At 44.4% G+C, this 20,695-nt stretch overlaps 1 protein-coding gene across 1 annotated transcript in view; it reads left to right on the top strand.

Moving 5' to 3' along the window:
* The first annotated feature begins 779 nt into the window (after positions 1–779).
* The window catches only part of ERBB2 (erb-b2 receptor tyrosine kinase 2), a 183,774-nt gene continuing 163,858 nt past the window's right edge, over positions 780–20,695 (top strand). Inside the window, exon 1 of the mRNA XM_040330030.1 lies at positions 780–1,009. Within this exon, the coding sequence (XP_040185964.1) occupies positions 943–1,009 (67 nt within the window). The 5' untranslated portion in view covers positions 780–942. The remainder of the gene's footprint in view (positions 1,010–20,695) is intronic.

The raw sequence follows: 20,695 nt of genomic DNA on the forward strand, positions 1-20,695 counted from the left end.
CAGACTCCATGCAATGAGATCCTGTACAGTAGGACAGACTCCATGCAATCAGATCCTGTACAGTAGGACAGACCCCATGCAATCAGATCCTTTACAGTAGGACAGACTCCATGCAATCAGATCCTGTACAGTAGTACAGACCCCATGCAATCAGATACAGTACAGACGGACAGACTCCATGCAATCAGATCCTGTACAGCAGGACAGACTCCATGCAATCAGATCCTATACAGTAGGACAGACCCCATGCAATCAGATTCTGTACAGTAGGACAGACCCCATGCAATCAGAGCATATACAGTAGGACAGACCCCATGCAATCAGATCATGTACAGTAGGACAGACTCCATGCAATCAGATCTTGTACAGTAGGACAGACTCCATGCAATCAGATCCTGTACAGTAGGACAGACTCCATGCAATCAGATCCTGTACAGTAGGACAGACTCCATGCAATCAGATCCTGTACAGTAGGACAGACCCCATGCAATCAGATCCTGTACAGTAGGACAGACTCCATGCAATCAGATCCTGTACAGTAGGACAGACTCCATGCAATCAGATCCTACACAGTAGGACAGACCCCATGCAATCAGATCCTATACAGTAGGACAGACCCCATGCAATCAGATCCTGTACAGTAGGACAGACCCCATGCAATCAGATCCTGGACAGTAGGACATACTCCATGCAATCAGATCCTGTACAGTAGTACAGACCCCATGCTGTCAGATCCCGGTACGGTTGTACAGCCCCCTCCATGCGGTAGGACACTCCCCCGTGGCTCTCCCCGCCCTGCAGGAAGTGGTGGTGGAATGAAGTTCGGGGACTGGCGGTGGCGGTGAAGTTGGAGAAGTTGTGATCGGCGGAGATCCGGGAATAGATCGGCCAGGGTGGAGAGGAGGGGAGCGGATAGTATGCTGGAGGGGAGCCGCTGATTGGATGGAGCTGTACCCGTGGATCTGGGCACTCTGTGCCCTGCTGGTGCCCCATGTTTTGTGCAGAGAAGGTAGGTCAGTCCTGGGGGAGGATCACTTATATCATGGATCGGAGATGTGCACGTGTATCCTCTGATCTGATGGTCTATAGTGGGAGAGCTGAGATTTGTGATTGACAGCGAGCTGTATAGAAGGAAGTGTCACCTCCATGTGACAGAGGAGGTCACCCATCCCTGCCTCCTATACATACAGGTGACAACCAATCAGATTCCAGCTTCCCCTGATCAGATCAGATTTTTTTTAAAAAAAAGCTAGAATTTGTTTGGTTGCCTTCATTATTAATATCTGATCAATATGCAATTCAATCAGAACGATCAAATCAGCAATCAGTCGATTAGGCATAACTTCCCTTCTGATCGGGTTTGATTTAATTCAGATTGGATCCAATTAATCTGAGTCGATCGGCCAGGACCGAAAAGTATCAGTTGCGTTTGATCGATCAGATGCTATATAAGAGCTTTGGATGGGGGGTAAAAGAGATACGTAATCGATAGCTGCAAGATACGATTGTAAGTTATCGATTAAAATCCACCTCCCCACGTTTGTCACATTGAATGCTTTATCGTTTTATAGATCGATTTATCCCTGAAGACGGGCAGGTCAATCATTAAAGTAAATCAATCATTTATGGTAACGCGTTTGGCTGGCCAATCATGCGCTTCAAAAAATAATCTGTTTGTTTTCCAACCGATCTCATGATCGGAATAATCGATCTATAGTCAACAACACAATCAATATGCCACACATGGGGAACTGGAATTTGGGACAATAGTTGGAAGATGGAATTTGATCGTATTTTGATCAATAAGGTGAAAACAGCGGTGATTGATCATTTATGATCAAATCTTCACACTATAGAATTAAATCCTTTTCCCCAAGTTTGGATGAAATAGGTTGTTATGGATCGATTGTTATGACTGTAAAAGAAATGGATTGTTTATGGACGTGTGTAGCCAGTCACTATAATCTCATCCCAACTGTAACATGACAGTGTGATTTCACAAGGTGTCTCCCTGGTGGCCCCGCTGACACACATGGCACAGGCATGGGCCACCGTTGTCACCATCAGGAGGTCGGGGCTAAAACTGTTTTGCAGCTGATGCTGGTCCATGTAAACAGGAAGTGACTGGAAAAAGTCTGGAGGAGATCCAAAGCACTGAGGCAGAAAATATATATTGGCAGGGCCGTTCTGCCCATGGGGCCAGCCTTGCTGAACATTCCAGTGCACCAAAATTTCAGGCCACTGAAACATATCAGCCGAGAGAAAAAAAGGTGGCGATAATGGCACCGAAAAGGTCCGCCCGGGTGCCGCACATCTGCTGGACCCTGGTGAGGCTGCATTGGTTTCTTGTATCATGTCTGCAGTCTCACCATTTCCTGTATCATGTCATTTTTGGTTTCGGCACCAAAATGTCAGTTCGGTGCAACTCTGGTATGTTTAGCTTCCAGGCCGAAGCATCATTGGTTGTTCTAGTGCAGGCAGTCATCTGTGTCCTAGCAATTATTAATGCTGTGCGGCTCAAAACGCCAGTGTCCTGCCATCCAAAGATGCTGTGCACCTCAGCCACTAACTTATTAGCAAGCAATGACATTGTGTGGCCCCACCACCTGTATCCAAGCAACCAATGATGCTGGGAAACCTGATCACCTGTATCTCTTAGTTACAATGCTGTGAAGCCTGGCCACCTGCATCCTAGCAACCAGTGACGCTGTGAAGCCTGGCCACCTGCATCCTAGCAACCAGTGACGCTGTGAAGCCTGGCCGCCTGCATCCTAGCAACAAGTGAAGCCTGGCCGCCTGCATCCTAGCAACAAGTGAAGCCTGGCCGCCTGCATCCTAGCAACAAGTGAAGCCTGGCCGCCTGCATCCTAGCAACAAGTGAAGCCTGGCCGCCTGCATCCTAGCAACAAGTGAAGCCTGGCCGCCTGCATCCTAGCAACAAGTGAAGCCTGGCCGCCTGCATCCTAGCAACCAGTGATGCTGTGAAGCCTGGCCACCTGCATCCTAGCAACCAGTGATGCTGTGAAGCCTTGGGCGCCTGCATCATAGAAACCAGTGATGCTCTGAAGTCTGCATTCCAGCAATCCGGGATTCTCTGAAGCTTGGCCGCCTGCATCCTAGAAACCAGTGATGCTCTGAAGCTTGGCCGCCTGCATCCTAGAAACCAGTAATGCTCTGAAGCTTGGCCGCCTGCATCCTAGAAACCAGTGATGCTGTGAAGCTTGGCCGCCTGCATCCTAGAAACCAGTGATGCTGTGAAGCCTGGCCGCCTGCATCCTAGCAACCAGTGACGCTGTGAAGTCTGCATTCCTGCAATCCGGCATTCTCTGAAGCTTGGCCGCCTGCATCCTAGAAACCAGTGATGCTCTGAAGCTTGGCCGCCTGCATCCTAGAAACCAGTGATGCTCTGAAGCCTGGCAGCCTGCATCCTAGAAACCAGTGATGCTCTGAAGCCTGGCCGCCTGCATCCTAGAAACCAGTGATGCTCTGAAGCCTGGCCGCCTGCATCCTAGAAACCAGTGATGCTCTGAAGCCTGGCCGCCTGCATCCTAGAAACCAGTGATGCTCTAAAGCCTGGCCATGTGCATCCTAGAAACCACCAGTAATGCTCTGAAGCCTGGCCGCCTGCATCCTAGCGACCAAAGACACTGTGCAGCCCAGCTGCCATTGTCCTGAAAGCCAAGAGGGAAAGGGGTTACATTCAGACAGGTAAACCCATGTGATCATTGTTCGGAAATAATGCAATTAGATTGTAAACCTGTGTGGCCAGCTTTACACTTTTTATAACTGGTTGTGTGTGTGCGTGTGTGTGTGTGTGTGTGTGTGTATGTGTGTGTGTGTGTGATTTTATATATAATATATATATATATATATATATATATATATATATATATATATATATATATATATATATATAAAAAAAAAAACATAAAGTGGTTGTAAACCCTTACAGACCACTTTTACCTACAGGTAAGCCTAGATCAAGGCTTACATGTAGGTACTAGAAATATCTCCTAAACCTACATGGTTTAAAAGATTTTTGCAGAAAAGACGGCACATGCATGCCGTAGACAACGGCACAGGCGCACTGAGCAGCTACTGTTAGTGAAGGCGATCGTGCCGTCACTGGCGGCTCCCGTGCGCATGCGCGGAAGTGACGTCATCGTGGCTCCGGCCAGTCACAGCACCGAAGCCGCGATACCCGAAAGTCACTCTGGGAGAGATGGCGGCGACGGAGGAGGCGAACGAGGGCAGCTGCGGGGGCTTCGATCTCAGGTAAGTACTTCATAATGAGCTAGTATGCTATGCATACTAGCTCATTATGCCTTTGTCTTACAGGGTGTATTTATTTTTTATTTTTTTGAAGGAGGCTTTACTTGCTCCTTTTTAAGACCTCATTCACACAGATGTTGAGACCACAGTCCGTGAGTGGGCTGTGTGATTATGTGGCTTGAGCTGCCGAGTACTGCGGGCTGATGGTCCATTGAAGTCCATGGTGATGCAGGGGCTGCATGGACACTGCTGTTTGTCCTAATATGACAGGTGTGCGGGTATGGGTGAGCGGCCCCAAACACATGCAGTGTACATGTAGGGCCACTTACCTGTACCTTCACACCTGTCATGTTTTGATGGTCGGCTGTGCCCGTGCAATCTCCTCATCCCTATAGACTTGAATGGGCTGTCTGCACACTGCACCTGGCAGGTCAAGCTCCATAAACATTTGGCCCACTCATGGACTGAGTGCGAATGAGGCCTAATAAGCGAATTCCTGCACTCTCTCCCATCCCCCTCCCTTTTTGTATGGCAAGTTCAGCAAATGATCAAACATTGTGGCTTGTTTTCAGTTTGATGCAGCTTGCAGTAAAGCAAGTGCATCTTTAAACACTCTGGAGGCAAATTAACAAAGTTTTTAATGTGTATGGCCAATTTAGAGAGGCCTGCGCCAAAGGAATGAATGTCATGCCACAGTTTACTCGCTATTCCTCTCGCGTGCGAAAAATTCTGGTAGCTCATATGTGAGGGACTTTTTACTTCTGGTGCTGTGGCTGCAACATAATTCATTAAGAGATGGCACCATATTGGTGACAAATGTGAGGTAAATTAGACCTCTTCCATGTTGGTACACATGTAAGTTAAGGTGACCAGATTTTTAAAATGAAATCCGGGGACATTTTTTTTCTAATAATGGTGGCAATCAGCGACTCTCTGCCCGTCGCTTCCCGCTTCACAGCCTGTCAAGTCTTACACTCCGGGCCCGGGTACTACTGGGTGGAGAGCGGAGGAAGATCATTCCACCAGGTAAGGCAAGGAGATGAGCAGGCAGGTCGGCTGGCCGGGACTTGAGGCAAGGCAGAAGAACATTCAGGTGCACGTTCGGCTCCGCTCGCAACTGAAGAAATATTCCCTCCGCTCTGACTAGCACATGATCATCATAAAGGGGCACAGATAATAAATACACCCCCCCCCCCCTAAGCTAGTAGGGTGTGTAATTCAGAATTTTTTTTTTTTTCATTCTGCACTGACTGTCTTTGAAATTGCCCCAGCCTGCCTCTGTTCAAATCCAATCCGGGGACAAAACTGGGGACAGACTTGGTCCGGGGACAGTGTCCTCAATCTGGGGACTGTCCCGGAAATCGGGGATGTCTGGTCACCCTAATGTAAGTCCTTTGTCACAGATAAAGTTCTGTCTGAGGTAATTCTGTGACAGGCTCATGTGCAACTTACCTACAGTTAAATGAATCTATCACAACTTGTGCCATTTATTACAAGGATGGGAGACAGATTTCTAATGAGTGTCTACAATACTCTAAGACCCCTTTCACACTGAAGGCGTTTTTCAGACGTTTTGGCTCTAAAAATGGTACCTGTAAAGTGTCTCAAACGCCTCTCATGCCACCTCAGTGTGAAAGCCAGAGTGCTTTCACAGTGGGCGGTGCGCTTGCGAGACATTGCAAAAGTATATTCGGGGGGGTGTATACACTACCCCATGCCCATCGGAAAGCATGGGCAGTGCTTCTGAAGTACCTGAAAAACTATTTGGAAGCGCTGCTACGCAAGCGGTTTTAACGCTTTCTTTAGCCGCTAACGGGGGCTTTAAAAGCGCAGCTAAAAAGATGGTGAAGCGCCACTAAAACCACTAACTCTGTAAAAGGGGTCTTGATGAATTCCAGGGAATGTGCATTCAGCCCAATGTCCTCATGTCCTGGCGTTATGGAACTTTCCTCAGGTGTTTGGAAAGGACACAAATGTCTCTAATTTGATGACTTTGATATTCATGAGGCTTAAAGCTGGCTATACAATAGTAGAAATTCATTCAGAATTTTTAGTTTTAAGAACATTTGGTCAATTATCAATAGATCAATTGGGTCAAATTGACTTTCGTTTTACAGTGACAGATTCAAAGGAGCAGAATGGACATTTTTTTTTTAACACATTTGGGACAGTGTATGTGGTCTTCATTTGGATAATTATATTAAATCCAAAATTGAGTGTTAACCGCAAACAAAATTTGGAAGTGCTCTTGTGCAACATTTGTCAAGTGATCAAATGTACTTTGTACAAATGTTCGTACAAACATTTGTTTGAAAATCTACTAGTGTACGGCCAGCTTTCAGTTGAATTATAGTGCTTTTAATATAATTTACGTTGTCTGTAGGTAAATCTTGATGTGTTCTGGTGCGTATTTCGGTTAATGTGTTTTTAGACTGGATCCTAAATCACGAGCTTGCGTCCATGTATTCCAGTCCTGCCGTAGATTCTCCTCCTCCTCGCCTTGCTCAGCTTACAGTGTCTCCTCTGGACTTCATTAGCAGAAGTAAACACATGTCATGCTCTCCCAGCTGCACTGACACGGTGCTGTCCCTTATTTATAAACCCTTCGTACATTACGCACTCATAGGACGTCATGTTACATAGACTCGAGATAAGGCCTTGCACATGGGGCCGTTTGCACTGTGTCTCTTACGATGCTTTAGCGTGCCCGGGAGGAACAGGTGCAGCGCCCAGTCCTGCTGCAGGCACCCTATCAAAGTCTATGGCAGATTGCGGCTTTACTGTGCTGAACGCTGTACCCAAAGGTACCAGTGTTTAGGGCCCAAGAATAAAATGCCGTCATGCCCACCAAAAGCCCCCCACATCCTTTATTTTATATCATGATAATATATCAGGAATTTATCAGGAAGTCAGACTTTGCACTAAACACAAGTGTGAATCTAGGTTAGGGGTTAGTGTATTTATATAGACAGGCTAGGGGTATACAGACAGGCGGATAGGGTATAGGTGCGGTCCCTTCCTCGCCTCTTCTAGTCTGGGCTGTCCCTGTCGGTCCTTCAGACCACTCTGTTCAGGAATGGGTTGTCAGTGGTGGATCGACCGATCAGTATGCTGACTCTACATTTCTCTCTCAACTCCTCCGCCTCCCCGCTCCTTCCGTGGCCTGCACTCCCTTGGTGCAACACCTGCATAGGCGCTAGTGTAGGAAAATTCCTCCCAGCTCTATCATATGGGTGGAGCAAGGGAGGAGACTCGCTCTCAGGCCTCGTACACACGACAGAGTTTCTCGGCAGAATTCGGCGAGAAACTCGGTCAGCGCCGGATTCTGTGTACACTTTCGGCCCGATGGAGCCGCCGAGGAACTCGTCGAGAAAATAGAGAACATGTTCTCTATTTTCTCGTTGTTCTATGGGAGCTCTCGGCCCGCCGAGCTCCTCGGCGGCTTCAGGGCTGAACTGGCCGAGGAACTCGATGTGTTTGGCACGTCGAGTTCCTCGGCCGTGTGTACGAGGCCTCACACTGATCTCTGGCTTCCAGCTGTGACTGAAATATCGGATACAAACTTGTGCTGCGGCTGTGCGGGACAGCTTTGTGACAGGCAGCCCGAAACACTTACTGAGTGTGCAGTCTGAGTTTAGAGGCTTTTTTTGGAATGCAAAAAAATGGGTTCAGAAGCTGAGTTTAGAGGCATTTCAAGTGCTAAATATGGTAACTGTTTAGCCGCATTTCGTTTACAGGGGCTTTTTATTTTAGGCTATTTTGAAGGGGAAAAAAACACATTAAGCAAACGCGGCATGTAAACATGGCAAAACTGACGTTTTTTAACGTGGGTTACTATCTGTCAAGTTAAATGATTCAGTAGAGGTTGTAAAAGCGTCCCGTGTACATGAAGCCTAACAGGTCCACTTGACCTGCAGATGACCCACATCTGGCCTGCATTTGACCCCTTTCTAGGCCCTCATTTTCACTTGAGCAGTTTTAGGCACATGTTTTTAAATTCCAGGCATTTTTGTTTTGGCCAGTATAAAGCAGTATAATCTGTGGCATGTGTCTTGTGATATCAGCACTCTTGAGCCATGTCTACTTTGCCAGTTACTTCCCAGGCCCTCTGCAGTTCACCACCATTCTTTTAATGGACATCATCAGCGTCGTAAGGGTTCTTGTGGGCCCTAACCATGCAGATTAAAGTCTACATATCCAGCGTGCACACTCTTGAATCGTTCCTTATGTTCACAAGCCTGAGGTGGAGGTTGGGTGTTTGGTGTGAAAATGCGCTAAAATGCTTGTGGTGCATGTTTCAGGCACTCTCTGATGCCTTGTACACGCGATCGATTTTTCCCGGCGGTAAAAATTTTGCTGGGAAAACTGCAGGGAAAACCGAGAACCTGTTTGGTAGCTCCCCCCCCCCCCCCCCCCCACACACACGGCCGGTTTTCCTAACAGGAAAACGGCCATGAGAGCTTTGGCTGGGAAACCCGGCCATGAGTATGCTCCACAGCAGTGTTTCCCAAAAGACCGCCAGGAATCGCGGCAGGAAAAAAATATTTTTCCTGTCGGGAAAACTGCAATAGAGCATACACACACGGCCAGTTTTCCCGGCCAAAAGTTTTCCCGACGGGAAAACTGGTCGTGTGTACGAGGCATTAGAAGTCATGAGACCAAAACCTTGCGATTTTACGTAACCTTAACGTGCGCACACTAACGCACAGCAGTGGTGTGAATAGGCCTTAATACTCTGGACTGACACTTCGAATGTGGACAGATGGTCAGGCTAAGGTCAGGGACTATGCGGGTGGCATTGGGCACAGCGCCACGTTTATAAGCTGTGGTATTTTGTGGGGGTGCGTTTGGCAAGTGTTTGGTTGCAGAGTGAAGATAATAAATAGTACAATGATTCAGAAAAGATTCGGAGAGGATGCTGGCGGAAATTTAACTTTTTTTTTTTTTTTTTTGTGTAAATGTTACACTTATCATTTGACCATGAGGCCTCAAAGGTTTAGGGCCGAAACAACTAATCGATTAATCGATTATGAAATTAATCGATTACAATTTTCATAATCGATTAATCGGCCAGTAACATAATGGGGTTAAAAACTAAAATTAGCCCTTTTTATAGTACAAAAAAAAAGAAAAACGCTACTGTAAATATTACTTTCACTGTCCAACAGTAAAAAAAATGAACCCCTTACAGTAGCGATTATTTGCTCTTTTTCTACTTATTTTTGTTTTTTTAACCCCATTATGTTACTAAACATCTCAGGCCTGGGTCACACCTCTGTGTTTTTTGGTGCTTTTTTCAGAAACGCACTACAGTTCATTTACATGTTTTCCTATGGGACACGTTCACATCCAAGATTATTTAAAAAAAAAAAAAAAATATATATATATATATATATTTAAGGCTATTATCAGATTAATCAAAATAATAATCGGGCAACTAATCGATTATGAAAATAATCGTTAGTTGCAGCCCTAATTAAGTTATATATTGTGTGTGCCCAGCCTTACTACCCTGTTTCCCCAAAAATAAGACCTACCCTGAAAATAAGACCTAGCGTTATTTTCCAGGAGGGCTTCAATATAAGCCCTACCCCGAAAATAAGCCCTAATTAAAAATGCTTGTAAAATCCTATAATCCACTCTATTACAGTAATTTATAATGTACAATGTGTGTTTCTGTATTATAATTGCGGGGAAGAGAGCTCCGGCGGGTAACAGAAGTGCAGAGCGGCGCTATAACAGATGTATTTGGCACAATTATATTACAGAAACACACACATTGTACATTATATAATACTGTAATAGAGTGGATTATAGGATTTTACAAGCATTTAAACTCAGTTCACACTGGGGATTCCTGACAGGCAGGGAGGGAGAGGGGGAGAGAAGACAGCATAATTAATATAAAACCCGGGCTTATTTTCGGGGAAACACGGGTAATGCTTATTTTAACCTCTTGCTGCCCATGTAATGCATATGCATCCATGGGTGGCCAAGGTTTCTGTGAGCACACTCAACCCATCAGGCTGGTGAATGGGCCCTCATGCCGCGTACAGACGGTCGTTTTTTGTGATAAAAAAACCCAGACGTTTTGAATCGTGAAATAAAACGACGTTTTTGAAACTTCATTTTCAAAAACGACATTGCCTACACACCATCGTTTTTGAAAATGCTCTAGCAAAGCGCGGTTACGTTCAGCACGTACGACGGCACTCTTTTCCATTAAAGCTAGCTTCATAACTTGCTTCTGAGCATGCGCGGGTTTAAAAATGCCGTTTTGAAACGTCGTTTTGCCCACACACTATCATTTTCATTGACACAAAAAACGACGTTTTGAAAAACGACACAAAAAATTCGAGCATGTTCGAAAAAAATTTTTTGTCGTTTTTCAGAAGACATAAAACAACGTTTTCCCCACACACGGTCATTTTAAATGACGTTTTCAAAAACGTCGTTTTTTTTCATCACAAAAAACGACCGTCTGTACGCGGCATTAGAGGCATTTAATTGCGGTACGTGGGAAAGGATGTCCTGGTTTCTGATGTAGCTGCAGTCTGCTGAGCAATGTTTAGTACTGTGCTGTAGATACTGTTATCTGTACATCTGTATGTAGACTTTGAGCAGAATTTCAGAGATTGGCAGTGGTGCCATAAGGAAACTGAAATTGTCTGTATCAGCGTTTCTCAACCTTTTTACCTTACAGGAGCCCTTGAAATAATTTTCAAGTCTTGAGGAACTCCTAGCTAAATCCAATTCTTTGGAGGTCAGTGGTTAAAATGGCTGGTACATTGGTGGTCTGTAGGAAGAATGCCCCCCTAATATAGATTGCTAAAAAGATCGTTGATGTCTTGCCATTGACTTTGCCAAGCTGCATTGGCCCTGGAAATATGCAGACACCATCAAATGAGAAGTTAATTAGTTACAGCTCAAGGAAACCCCTGGCAACCTTTGGAGAAACCTGGTTGAAAATGGCTGGTCAATACACTGCAATATGTGTGCAAGGATGTGGAATTTCCTTCCACTGTCGGTGGTCTCAGCGGGGGGGCATCAATGGGTTCAAGCAAATATTAGATAAGCACCTGAACGACCACAACATACAGGGATATACAATGTAATACTGACATATAATCACACACATAGGTTGGACTTGGGTCTTTTTTCAACCTCACCAACTATGTGTGTGATAATAATAGGTATGTGGGCCGCCATAACCCTTTTGTAGCCAAGCGATCGTCATTCAGATATTATATGGTTAAAGTAAAAGATGGGATTGTTTAAGGGCCACATTGATGTGTATGGGCTAACTGTAGCTATTGTCCTTCAGTCAACATGGGGATTTTGTATTTTTTTGGCTTCCAGAATAATTTGATTGGCTGCTACTTTTTGTATTTTTGGGTTACTTAAAGCGGAGTTCCAGCCTTTTTATGTTTGTTTATTAAAAGTCAGTAGCTACAAAAAGTGTAGCTTCTGACTTTTAATAAACGGGCACTTACCTGCTCCACGCCAGCGCCTCCATTCACATTGTGGGCACCCAGCCGGGCACTCACTGCTCATGCGTGAGTCGCTCTGAGTGGACAGGCGATATCCTGGGACCTGTCGCGAGGGGCCGCCTAAGGCGAAAGGAGGAATTGCCCCCTAGGTGGAAGTGGGACAGGAAGTCCCCTCCCCCCCCCCGAAAAAAAATGTGGCATGTAAGGGGGTGAGGAGTGCTTAAAGCTGAAGTTCCACTCTGCTCGAAGAGGAACATTGCCTTTTGGCCCCACTACCCCTTCAGTGCCGCCATCTTTGTTAGTTTGGTGTCTTCTCAGATGTGTTTGAGGGGCTCTGCACTTGGCTGAAAATGAAAATAATGGTATTATTTTCGACTTTTTAATTTAATATCATGAATTTAAACTAATATGAATTTATTTTCAGCCGTTAGCGGCACCTTTTCGGCCGATTTAGCTGCTTTCACACTGAGCAGTTTTTTTGAAGCGCTTTTGCAAGAAAAAGCTCAAGAAAAATACATCCCTTTAAATTCGATGTGTCTTCACACTGCTCCATTGCGCTTCCGTTGTGATGGTAAAATTCCTGCTTGTCGCATTTTTGGTGCATAATTGCTCAGTTAAAAAAAAAAAAAACGCTCCTCCCCATGTGAAATGCATCGAATACACTGCAAAAATGCACTCATGGTTTTTAAGTCACATGACCTATGAAAAATGCAAAAATCTGAGCAAAGGAGAAAGGAGATTTGCGGTCCAGGGTCCCAGACTATGGAACGCTTTACCAACCAGCATTCGGTTGGAGGAGAACCACTTGGCGTTCAGGAGAAAGATCAAGACTCATCTCTTTTGATACCAAAGGAGACAGGAACATCAAGCGCCCAGAGGCGATTAAGTTCACATATAAGTTTTCATTCATTCATTCAAAATCACACGTGCCATTATTGGCACTTTTTTAAAAAAAAAAATGTAATACCCAACTACATTTAGCAATAAACTAATATCAAGGAATTACAATTTTATTTTGAAAGATGAAGAAAAATTGAATAGGTTGAAAAAAATAAAAATGCAATTTTCTCATTTAAACTATTCAACCTTTTTTTTTTTTTTTTTTTTCTTCTTTTCAAAATTTGTATTCCTCTCGATATTCGCTTTTTTTTTTTTTTTCCATACTGTAAAGCCAGGCAGGTGACGCCACCATTTTCTGCTTAAGCTTTTAGGATTAGGAGTGCGCCTCAATGAAAGTCTTCACCGATTGGCTTTTGTGGTGTTTTTATGTGTAGACACCTGCTATTATGTTGTTTTTAGTGAACAGATAATGGCTCCCAAGACTGTCATTTGAAGCGTGAAAATTGTTTTTTTTATTAGACATTCCATCACCAAGAATACAAAGTTATATTGACCTTTTTGTGATTTAGCCGTACAACAGGTGACTTAAAATAGATCGGTATAAAGTGCGTTCTATACCTTCGTAGTTTTGCACCTGCTGATCTCAGTCGGGTTTCTACACCTCAGACAGAACAATGGTTGTGTCAGACATCACATGTCCGTTTTTTATTTTTCTGCATATAGATAATAGTAAGTTTCATTTAAATTTTTTTCCTGTGCTAGGTTGACACACAAACTGCATTTTTTTATGCGTGTTTTTTTTAAATTTTTATTTATTTTTTATATATTTAATTTTTTTCTTGCGTGTGTGTGTGTGTGTGTGTGTGTTTTTTTTTCATAAATTTTTCTTCTGCTTCCATGGTAATCTATGGAACCAAAAATGCTAAATTTTTAACCTAAAGGAGCGATGTGACATCGCTGCCCTGCCTCTCCACCTCGTCCAATCAGAGAATGGTTTGCATCTTCTGAATGAAAACCAATCTCTGAATGGGGCCCATGACAAGTGACCGACCTCACAATGCAGCCGCTCAGCATGGGACCTGGAAGCAAGTGGAGATCATTGGAGTAGTGGTGTCTGCTTCAGCTTCCAGGGGCATCAGCCAGATATGATCCAATCTGGACCAATGTAAGTATGTGGAAATATCCATATCTGGAATTCATCTTTACCACTTGCTGACTGTATATATACGACAGTAAGGCAGCTCTCCTGTACATGATTCTGCACTTCAGGGTCTGGGACGCGCATGTGCACCGCCGGTGACCAGCTCCCACTGTGGTTGTACACAGCAGGAGCCAATCAGCCGGTCAAGCGGACCCGTCGATCATTCACTTGAGAAGCAGGCGGCGGTCTGCCGATCGTAAACAAGGCAGATTGCTGTTCTGTAAGAAGGGGAGGCAGTGATCCTGTGTTTCTACTAAGAAGGAACACGGATCTCTGCTTTCTCACAGTAAAAGCATCCCACATACATTAAGCACTCCCTAGGCACACATTTAACCCTTTGATCGCCCCTGACGTTCACCCCTTCCCTTGCCAGTGTCATTTTTACAGTGACCGTGCCTATTTTTAGCACTGGTCTCCAAAAAGTGTCACTTGGTGTCCAATATGTCCGCTGTAATGTTTCAGTCCTGCTATAAGTCACTAGTAAAAAAGAAATGCCATAAAACTATCCCATAGTTTGTAGATGCTAAAATTTTTGCACAAACCAATCAATATACACTTCTTATTTTTGCTTAAAAAAAAAAAAAAAAAAAAAGTAGCAGAATACATATTGGCCTAAACTGATGAAGACATTTTTATATATATATATATATATATATATATATATATATATATATATATATATATATATATATATATATATATATATATATATATTTTAATTGGGTGGGTTTTATAGCTAAAAGTAAGGAATTTTTATTTATTTATTTTTCCTACTTTTTTTTTTTTCTTTTTTTGTTTTATAGTGCAAATACCACCAAAAGAAAGCTCTATTTGTGGGGGGGAAAAGGGCATTTTATTTGGGTACAGCATCGCACGACCGCGCATTTGTCGGTAAAGTAACGCAGTGCTGTATCGCAAAAAAATGGCCTGGGGGTAATATATATATATATATATATATAATATATAATATCTATATCATATTCCTCTATAGTGTGTACGTGTCTCAGTTAAAGTGGTAGTCAACTTCTTAATTTTGCACAGTCTGGATTAAATTACATCATATCTTTCTTACTGTTCCAACTTGCACCCTTTATAGCTCACAGTCTATCGGGCGATTTCTCCTAATGAACAGGGTCCTCTGATTCCTCCTGTTATGTATTGTAACTGTACTGTCAGCCCCCATGTTGTAAAGCGCTGCGCAAACTGTTGGTGCTAAATAAATAATAATAATAATCTTCAGAGATGTCCCCGGCGCATGTGAATTTTAGCCCCTGTTTACGGCATGAGCCGCGTGCCGTCAGTCTGTTCATCCTCATGCCATGTCTACATCATTAGCAGGCAATCTCCCGAGACTGCAAACCCATTTGGTATTCTCTAATACACCCTGTTTGATATTCTACATCACAAGGGGTGTGACATCACAGCTCGGCATCAATGGAGCAAGCGGGTTCACTGCGCATGCGTGAGATGACGCAGAGGAAAGGGCGGAAGTTTGCTGCGGGGAGAAAGCGGCGAGCGGGAGCTAAGATGTATTTTAAAATGTAAAAATTATTGGCTATTTAGTTGCACATGATGCGTGAGCCAGAGTTTACTGCCACTTTAACCACTTGCCGACCACCTAACGAACATGTACGTCGGCAGAATGGCTTGGCTGGGCAAAGCAACGTACCTGTACGTTGCTTTTAAAATCCTGCCGTACGGGCGAGCTCCGTGACCGTGCCCACGAACTTTATGTCCGCTGGTGTACCACGATCGTGTCACAGAGCAGCAGAATGGGGAGATGCCTATGTAAACAAGGCATTTCCCTGTTCTGCCTAGTGACCGGACAGTGATCTACTGCTCCCTGTCATCAGTGATCACGGTCATGTCACTCATAGCCCATCTCCTCCACAGTTAGAATCACTCCCTTGGACACATTTAACCCCTTCCCTGCCAGTGTCATTTACACAGTAATCGGTGCATTTTTATAGCACTGATCGCTGTATAAATGACAATGGTCCCAAAATAGCATCAAAAGTGTCCGCCGTAAAGTCGCAGTCGCAATAAAAATTTCTGATTGCTGCCATTACTAATTAAAAAAAGAAATTTATAATAAAAATTGCATAAAATGATCCCCTATTTTGGAGATGCTATAACTTTTGTGCAAACCAATCAAATATTATTTATCAAAAATATGTAGAAGAATACATATCTTCCCAAACTGAGAATTTTTTATATTTTTTTGTAGATATTTTTTTATATAGCGAAAAAGTAAAAAATATTGACTTTTTTAAAAAAAAAATTTTTTTTTTTTTGTTTGTAGCGCAACAAAAATAAAAACCGCAGAGATGATAAAATACCACCCAAAAAAAAGCTCTATTTTGTGGGGGAAAAGGACGCCCATTTTGTTTGGGTACAGCGTCGCACGACCGCACAGTTGTCAGTTAAAGCGCTGCAGTGCCGAATCGCAAAAAGTGCTGTGGTTAGGAAGGGGATAAATTCTTCCGGGGCTGAAGTGGTTAAAGTGGAGGTCCGGCTTAATTTTTTACACTGTAGCTGCTGACTTTTAATAAGGACACTTTCCTGTCCAGGGTGTCAGCAGCCAAAGCCGAGCAATCGCTGGGGTCTCAGGTCCCCCGCCGCCATCCTCTGTGAGGGAATCAGGAAGTGAAGCGTTGCGGCTTCACTGCCCGTTTCCTACTGCGCATGCGCGAGCCGCTATGTGAATGTGCGGATGTCTCCTGTCTCTCTTTTTAAGGGTCATTTCTATCTGCTGCTTTGTTCCTCTGCTGTCAGCCGGAGTCACTGCTGACAAGTTTTCCTGAGAGAAAAAAGGTGGCAGAGGAGGAATCTCCAGCTGATTGACAGCATCAGCTCTGTTCCTGTGATGGGGGGGGGGGGGGGTGTCCCTTCCCTTCAATCGTCTCTCAGACCTCTTCAGCTCTCCACCCCTTTTTTCTGACAGCTCAGACACTTTGAAGACTGTAGATAAACAGGTACAATGTGTAGGAGGATTTGTTTAATCTGTGTAAAGATTGCATGGATTGAAATTCGGCCAGTCCTTGCTGGGCCCTGTGGTTGTATGGGCAGCGACTTGTAGTACCATCATACGTCTTGACATGCTGTTTTATTTCTCACCACACTGCAGATCACACCAGCATTGTGGAGTGAACAGGGCACATAGAAAACAATTGGTTTTTGCAGTGATTTTATTTTTTTTATTGACTTTCCAAAATCATTTAGGTATCACAATGTATAGAACAACATGGTAACGTTCATCTCTGGTGAATCTGTAGTTTGTAACCATAGGTCACACAATGCCATATGTCATTGTCCTATCATAGAGAGTATATAGAGTTTTGGATGAGGGCCTATGCAAATATGAAGAGTCAGCGGAACACGGTGGCTATTGTATTGGATCAGACGTCTTTTCAGGACAAAGCACCAGGTTCACTTTAAGGCTACATGCACATAATAAAATCTGTCTGGCATCCACAAAGTTGTTCCCCTGAAGTTGGGGAGCTGCAGGTGGGGGGGCATAGAAACAAATGGTTGTGCGCCCTTCCCTTGTTCTTGTGTAAATGCCAATGCTTCCGTGAATCATTGTTTTCCAGCGCTGACTTATTTTACTGAACAAGGAAGTGTTGCTCTTGGGAAATTGCATGTGCAGGGAAGCACCAGTAAACTTTGTATCAGACTGAACATCAACCCCCCGCAGCTCCTTAACCACTTCCATACCAGGCACTTGCGCACCTTCCCGCCCAAGCCAATTTTCAGCTTTCAGCACTGTCGCACTTTGAATGACAATTGCGCGGTTATGCTACACTGTACCTAAATGAAATTTTTATCATTTTGTTCCCACAAATAGCTTTCTTTTGGTGGTATTTGATCACCTCTGCGATTTTTATTTTTTGCGCAACAACTAAAAAAAGACCGAATTTTTTGAAAAAAAATATTTTTTTTATTTTTTTCTGTAATTTTTTTTGTAAAAAAGTATGTTTTTTCTTCTTCTTCAATTATGGGCACCGATGAGGTGACACTGATAGGCAGTGTTGGTATGCTGCACTGATGGGCACTCATAGGCGGCACTGATGGGTACTTATGGGTGGCACAGATGGGCACTGATAGGTGGACACTGGGCAAAGATGGGCACTAAGAGGTGGCACTGGACACTGAGGGGTGGCATTGCTGGGCATCATTTCAGTCAGTGCCCATGTTGCCAGTCAGTGCCCATTTGTGGGCACTGATTGGCATCCATTGTGTTCAAATTTTTTTTTTATTTTTTTCCCTATTTTTGCTCTATTGAGCACAGGGGGGCACTCCCTGGTGGTCCAGTATTGGCATCCGAGGGGGGGCTGCGCTGATAAACAACGAGAGCGAACCCCCCTTGTCAGGAGAGACGCGAGTGAGGAAGAGCCGATTAACGGCTCTTCCTGTTTACATCGTGATCAGCTGTGGTTGGACACGGCTGATCACGTGGTAAAGAGCCTCTGCCGGAGGCTCTTTACCGAGATCGGAGATCCAGGGTGTCAGACTGACACCCCGCATCACCGATCGCCACGCTGCGCGCCCCCACGGGCGCGCGCCGGCATGTAATCCTGCAGGACGTCAATACACGTCCAGTCAGGGTTTCACAACCACTCCCCGGACGTCAATTGACTATTGACCGGGCGGGAAGTGGTTAATGAATACATCTCATTAAATCCATGTGCATGAGGCCTATTGGTGGTCCCACCTTCGCCTGGCTCCTCTGCCACACTATATAAGTCTTTTGGGGGGCAAAGAACAATACATGTTACTTCTATGTATGGGGGCGGAGACATGTGCCTCAATTGGTGATTGGCCACTGAGGCACCCAGAGCAGTCGCATGGAGGTGGAGAGAGCTCCCAGCTCGGAGGAATCGCCCAATCACAGTAGCGTTGACAGTACTGTCTCACATTGTTTGTACAAGCCAGGTCTTCGGTTTCTCCATCGTTGTGTAAGCCCCTGACATTTTGTGCGGCGAGAGATTTTTTTTTTTTTTTCCTCCGTAGTTTTGGAACTTGCACAGTTGTTATGGGAGTGAGATTACATACACATTTGCAGTTGCCAGTGTGCTTGGCCTTGCCCCTTGGATTAATGTAGCTAAAAGAAGACCTATATGAAATCTTATACGTAACGCAACATAAGCCATTTTGCAGGCTGCAGCAATCTGTGTTGAACTAAGTCTTATTTATGTAATGTTTATATAAATCCCATTTGCCTGGAAAATCAAATTTATGCTTAGGCCTCACCTAAAGGGAGTATACAGTGTGTGTTCCTGACACCACTCTTCTCTGTGTGTACTAATACCCTTGATCAAGAAAGGGTCAAAAGCACTCGGTTTTACGTGCACTTGCAATGCGATTTATTTACTAAAACTGGAGAGAACAAAATCTGGTGCAGCTCTGCATGATAGCCAATCAGTTTCTAACTTCAGTTTGTTCAAATAAAGTGTGTTAACCCAGAAAACAGATCCTGTATCTTTCTTTTTTTTTTTTTAAACCACTTAAGGACCGGACCAATATGCTGCTAAATGACCCAAGGGGTTTTTACAATTCGGCACTGCGTCGCTTTAACAGACAATTGCGCGGTCGTGCGACGTGGCTCCCAAACCAAATTGGCGTCCTTTTTTCCCCACAAATAGAGCTTTATTTTGGTGGTATTTTATCACCTCTGCGGTATTTATTTTTTGCACTATAAACAAAAATAGAGCGACAATTTTGAAAAAAATGCAATATTTTTTGCTATAATAAATCTCCCCCAAAAACATATAGATTTTTTTTTTTTCCTCAGTTTAGGCTGATACGTATTCTTCTACCTATTTTTGGTTAAAAAAATCGCAATAAGCGTTTATCGATTGGTTTGCGCAAAATTTATAGCGTTTACAAAATAGGGCATAGTTTAATCATTTTTCTTTTTTTTACTACTAATGGCGGCGATCAGCGATTATTTTTTTTTTTTTCGTGACTGCGACATTATGGCGGACACTTCGGACAATTTTGACACATTTTTGGGACCATTGTCATTTTCACAGCAAAAAATGCATTTAAATTGCATTGTTTATTGTGAAAATGACAGTTGCAGTTTGGGAGTTAACCACAGATGGCGCTGTAGGAGTTAGGGTTCACTTAGTGTGTGTTTACAACTGTAGGGGGGTGTGGCTGTAGGTCTGACGTCATCGATTGTGTCTCCCTATAAAAGGGATCACTCGATCAATGCGCTGCCACAGTGAAGCACGGGGAAGCCGTGTTTACATACGGCTCTCCCCGTTCTTCAGCTCCGGGGATCGATCGCGTCGGAGCGGCTATGGCTATAAACGAATAGCCGCGCCGTCGTCCGTCATCGCTCCTGAAGCCACGGGAACCACCGCATGTACGGGGGGGGTCCCGATCGGACCCACGTCTAGGCAGGCACGTACAGGTACGTTGATGTGCCTGTCCGTGCCATTCTGCAGACGTAAATGTACATGCGGCGGTCCAGGAGTGGTTAAAGCATTATATACAGCACAGTGATTGTGCTGTGTAATTTGCCCCCCTGTATCGCCTGTAATACCTGGCTGATCCTGCCAGTTTCTACCCTCCCCCTCTATACGTTGACCACGATAATCAGGACTGCTGAGCCCTGACACCATGGTCGGAGTATGTGCCTCCGTCAGCTGCAGCCCTTCTGTCTATCTCCCCCCCCCCCCTCCCCTCTCTGACTGTCTGCTCTGTGTCCGCGCCACCCCCCTCCCATCCTGCTGCTCAAATTAGGGTTAACTTTACATTATTCTCTTTGTTTATTAATCGAATGTCTCTGGGATTGTGCATTATTCAAAATGCAGCTATATACCTTGTATGTTCAGTGCAGATCAGCGAGCACGTGACATGCCGCCACTCTCTTCTCTTGCAT

The sequence above is a fragment of the Rana temporaria genome, chromosome 12 (genome assembly GCF_905171775.1).
Source record: "Rana temporaria chromosome 12, aRanTem1.1, whole genome shotgun sequence".
In the NCBI taxonomy this organism is placed as follows: Eukaryota; Metazoa; Chordata; class Amphibia; order Anura; family Ranidae; genus Rana; species Rana temporaria.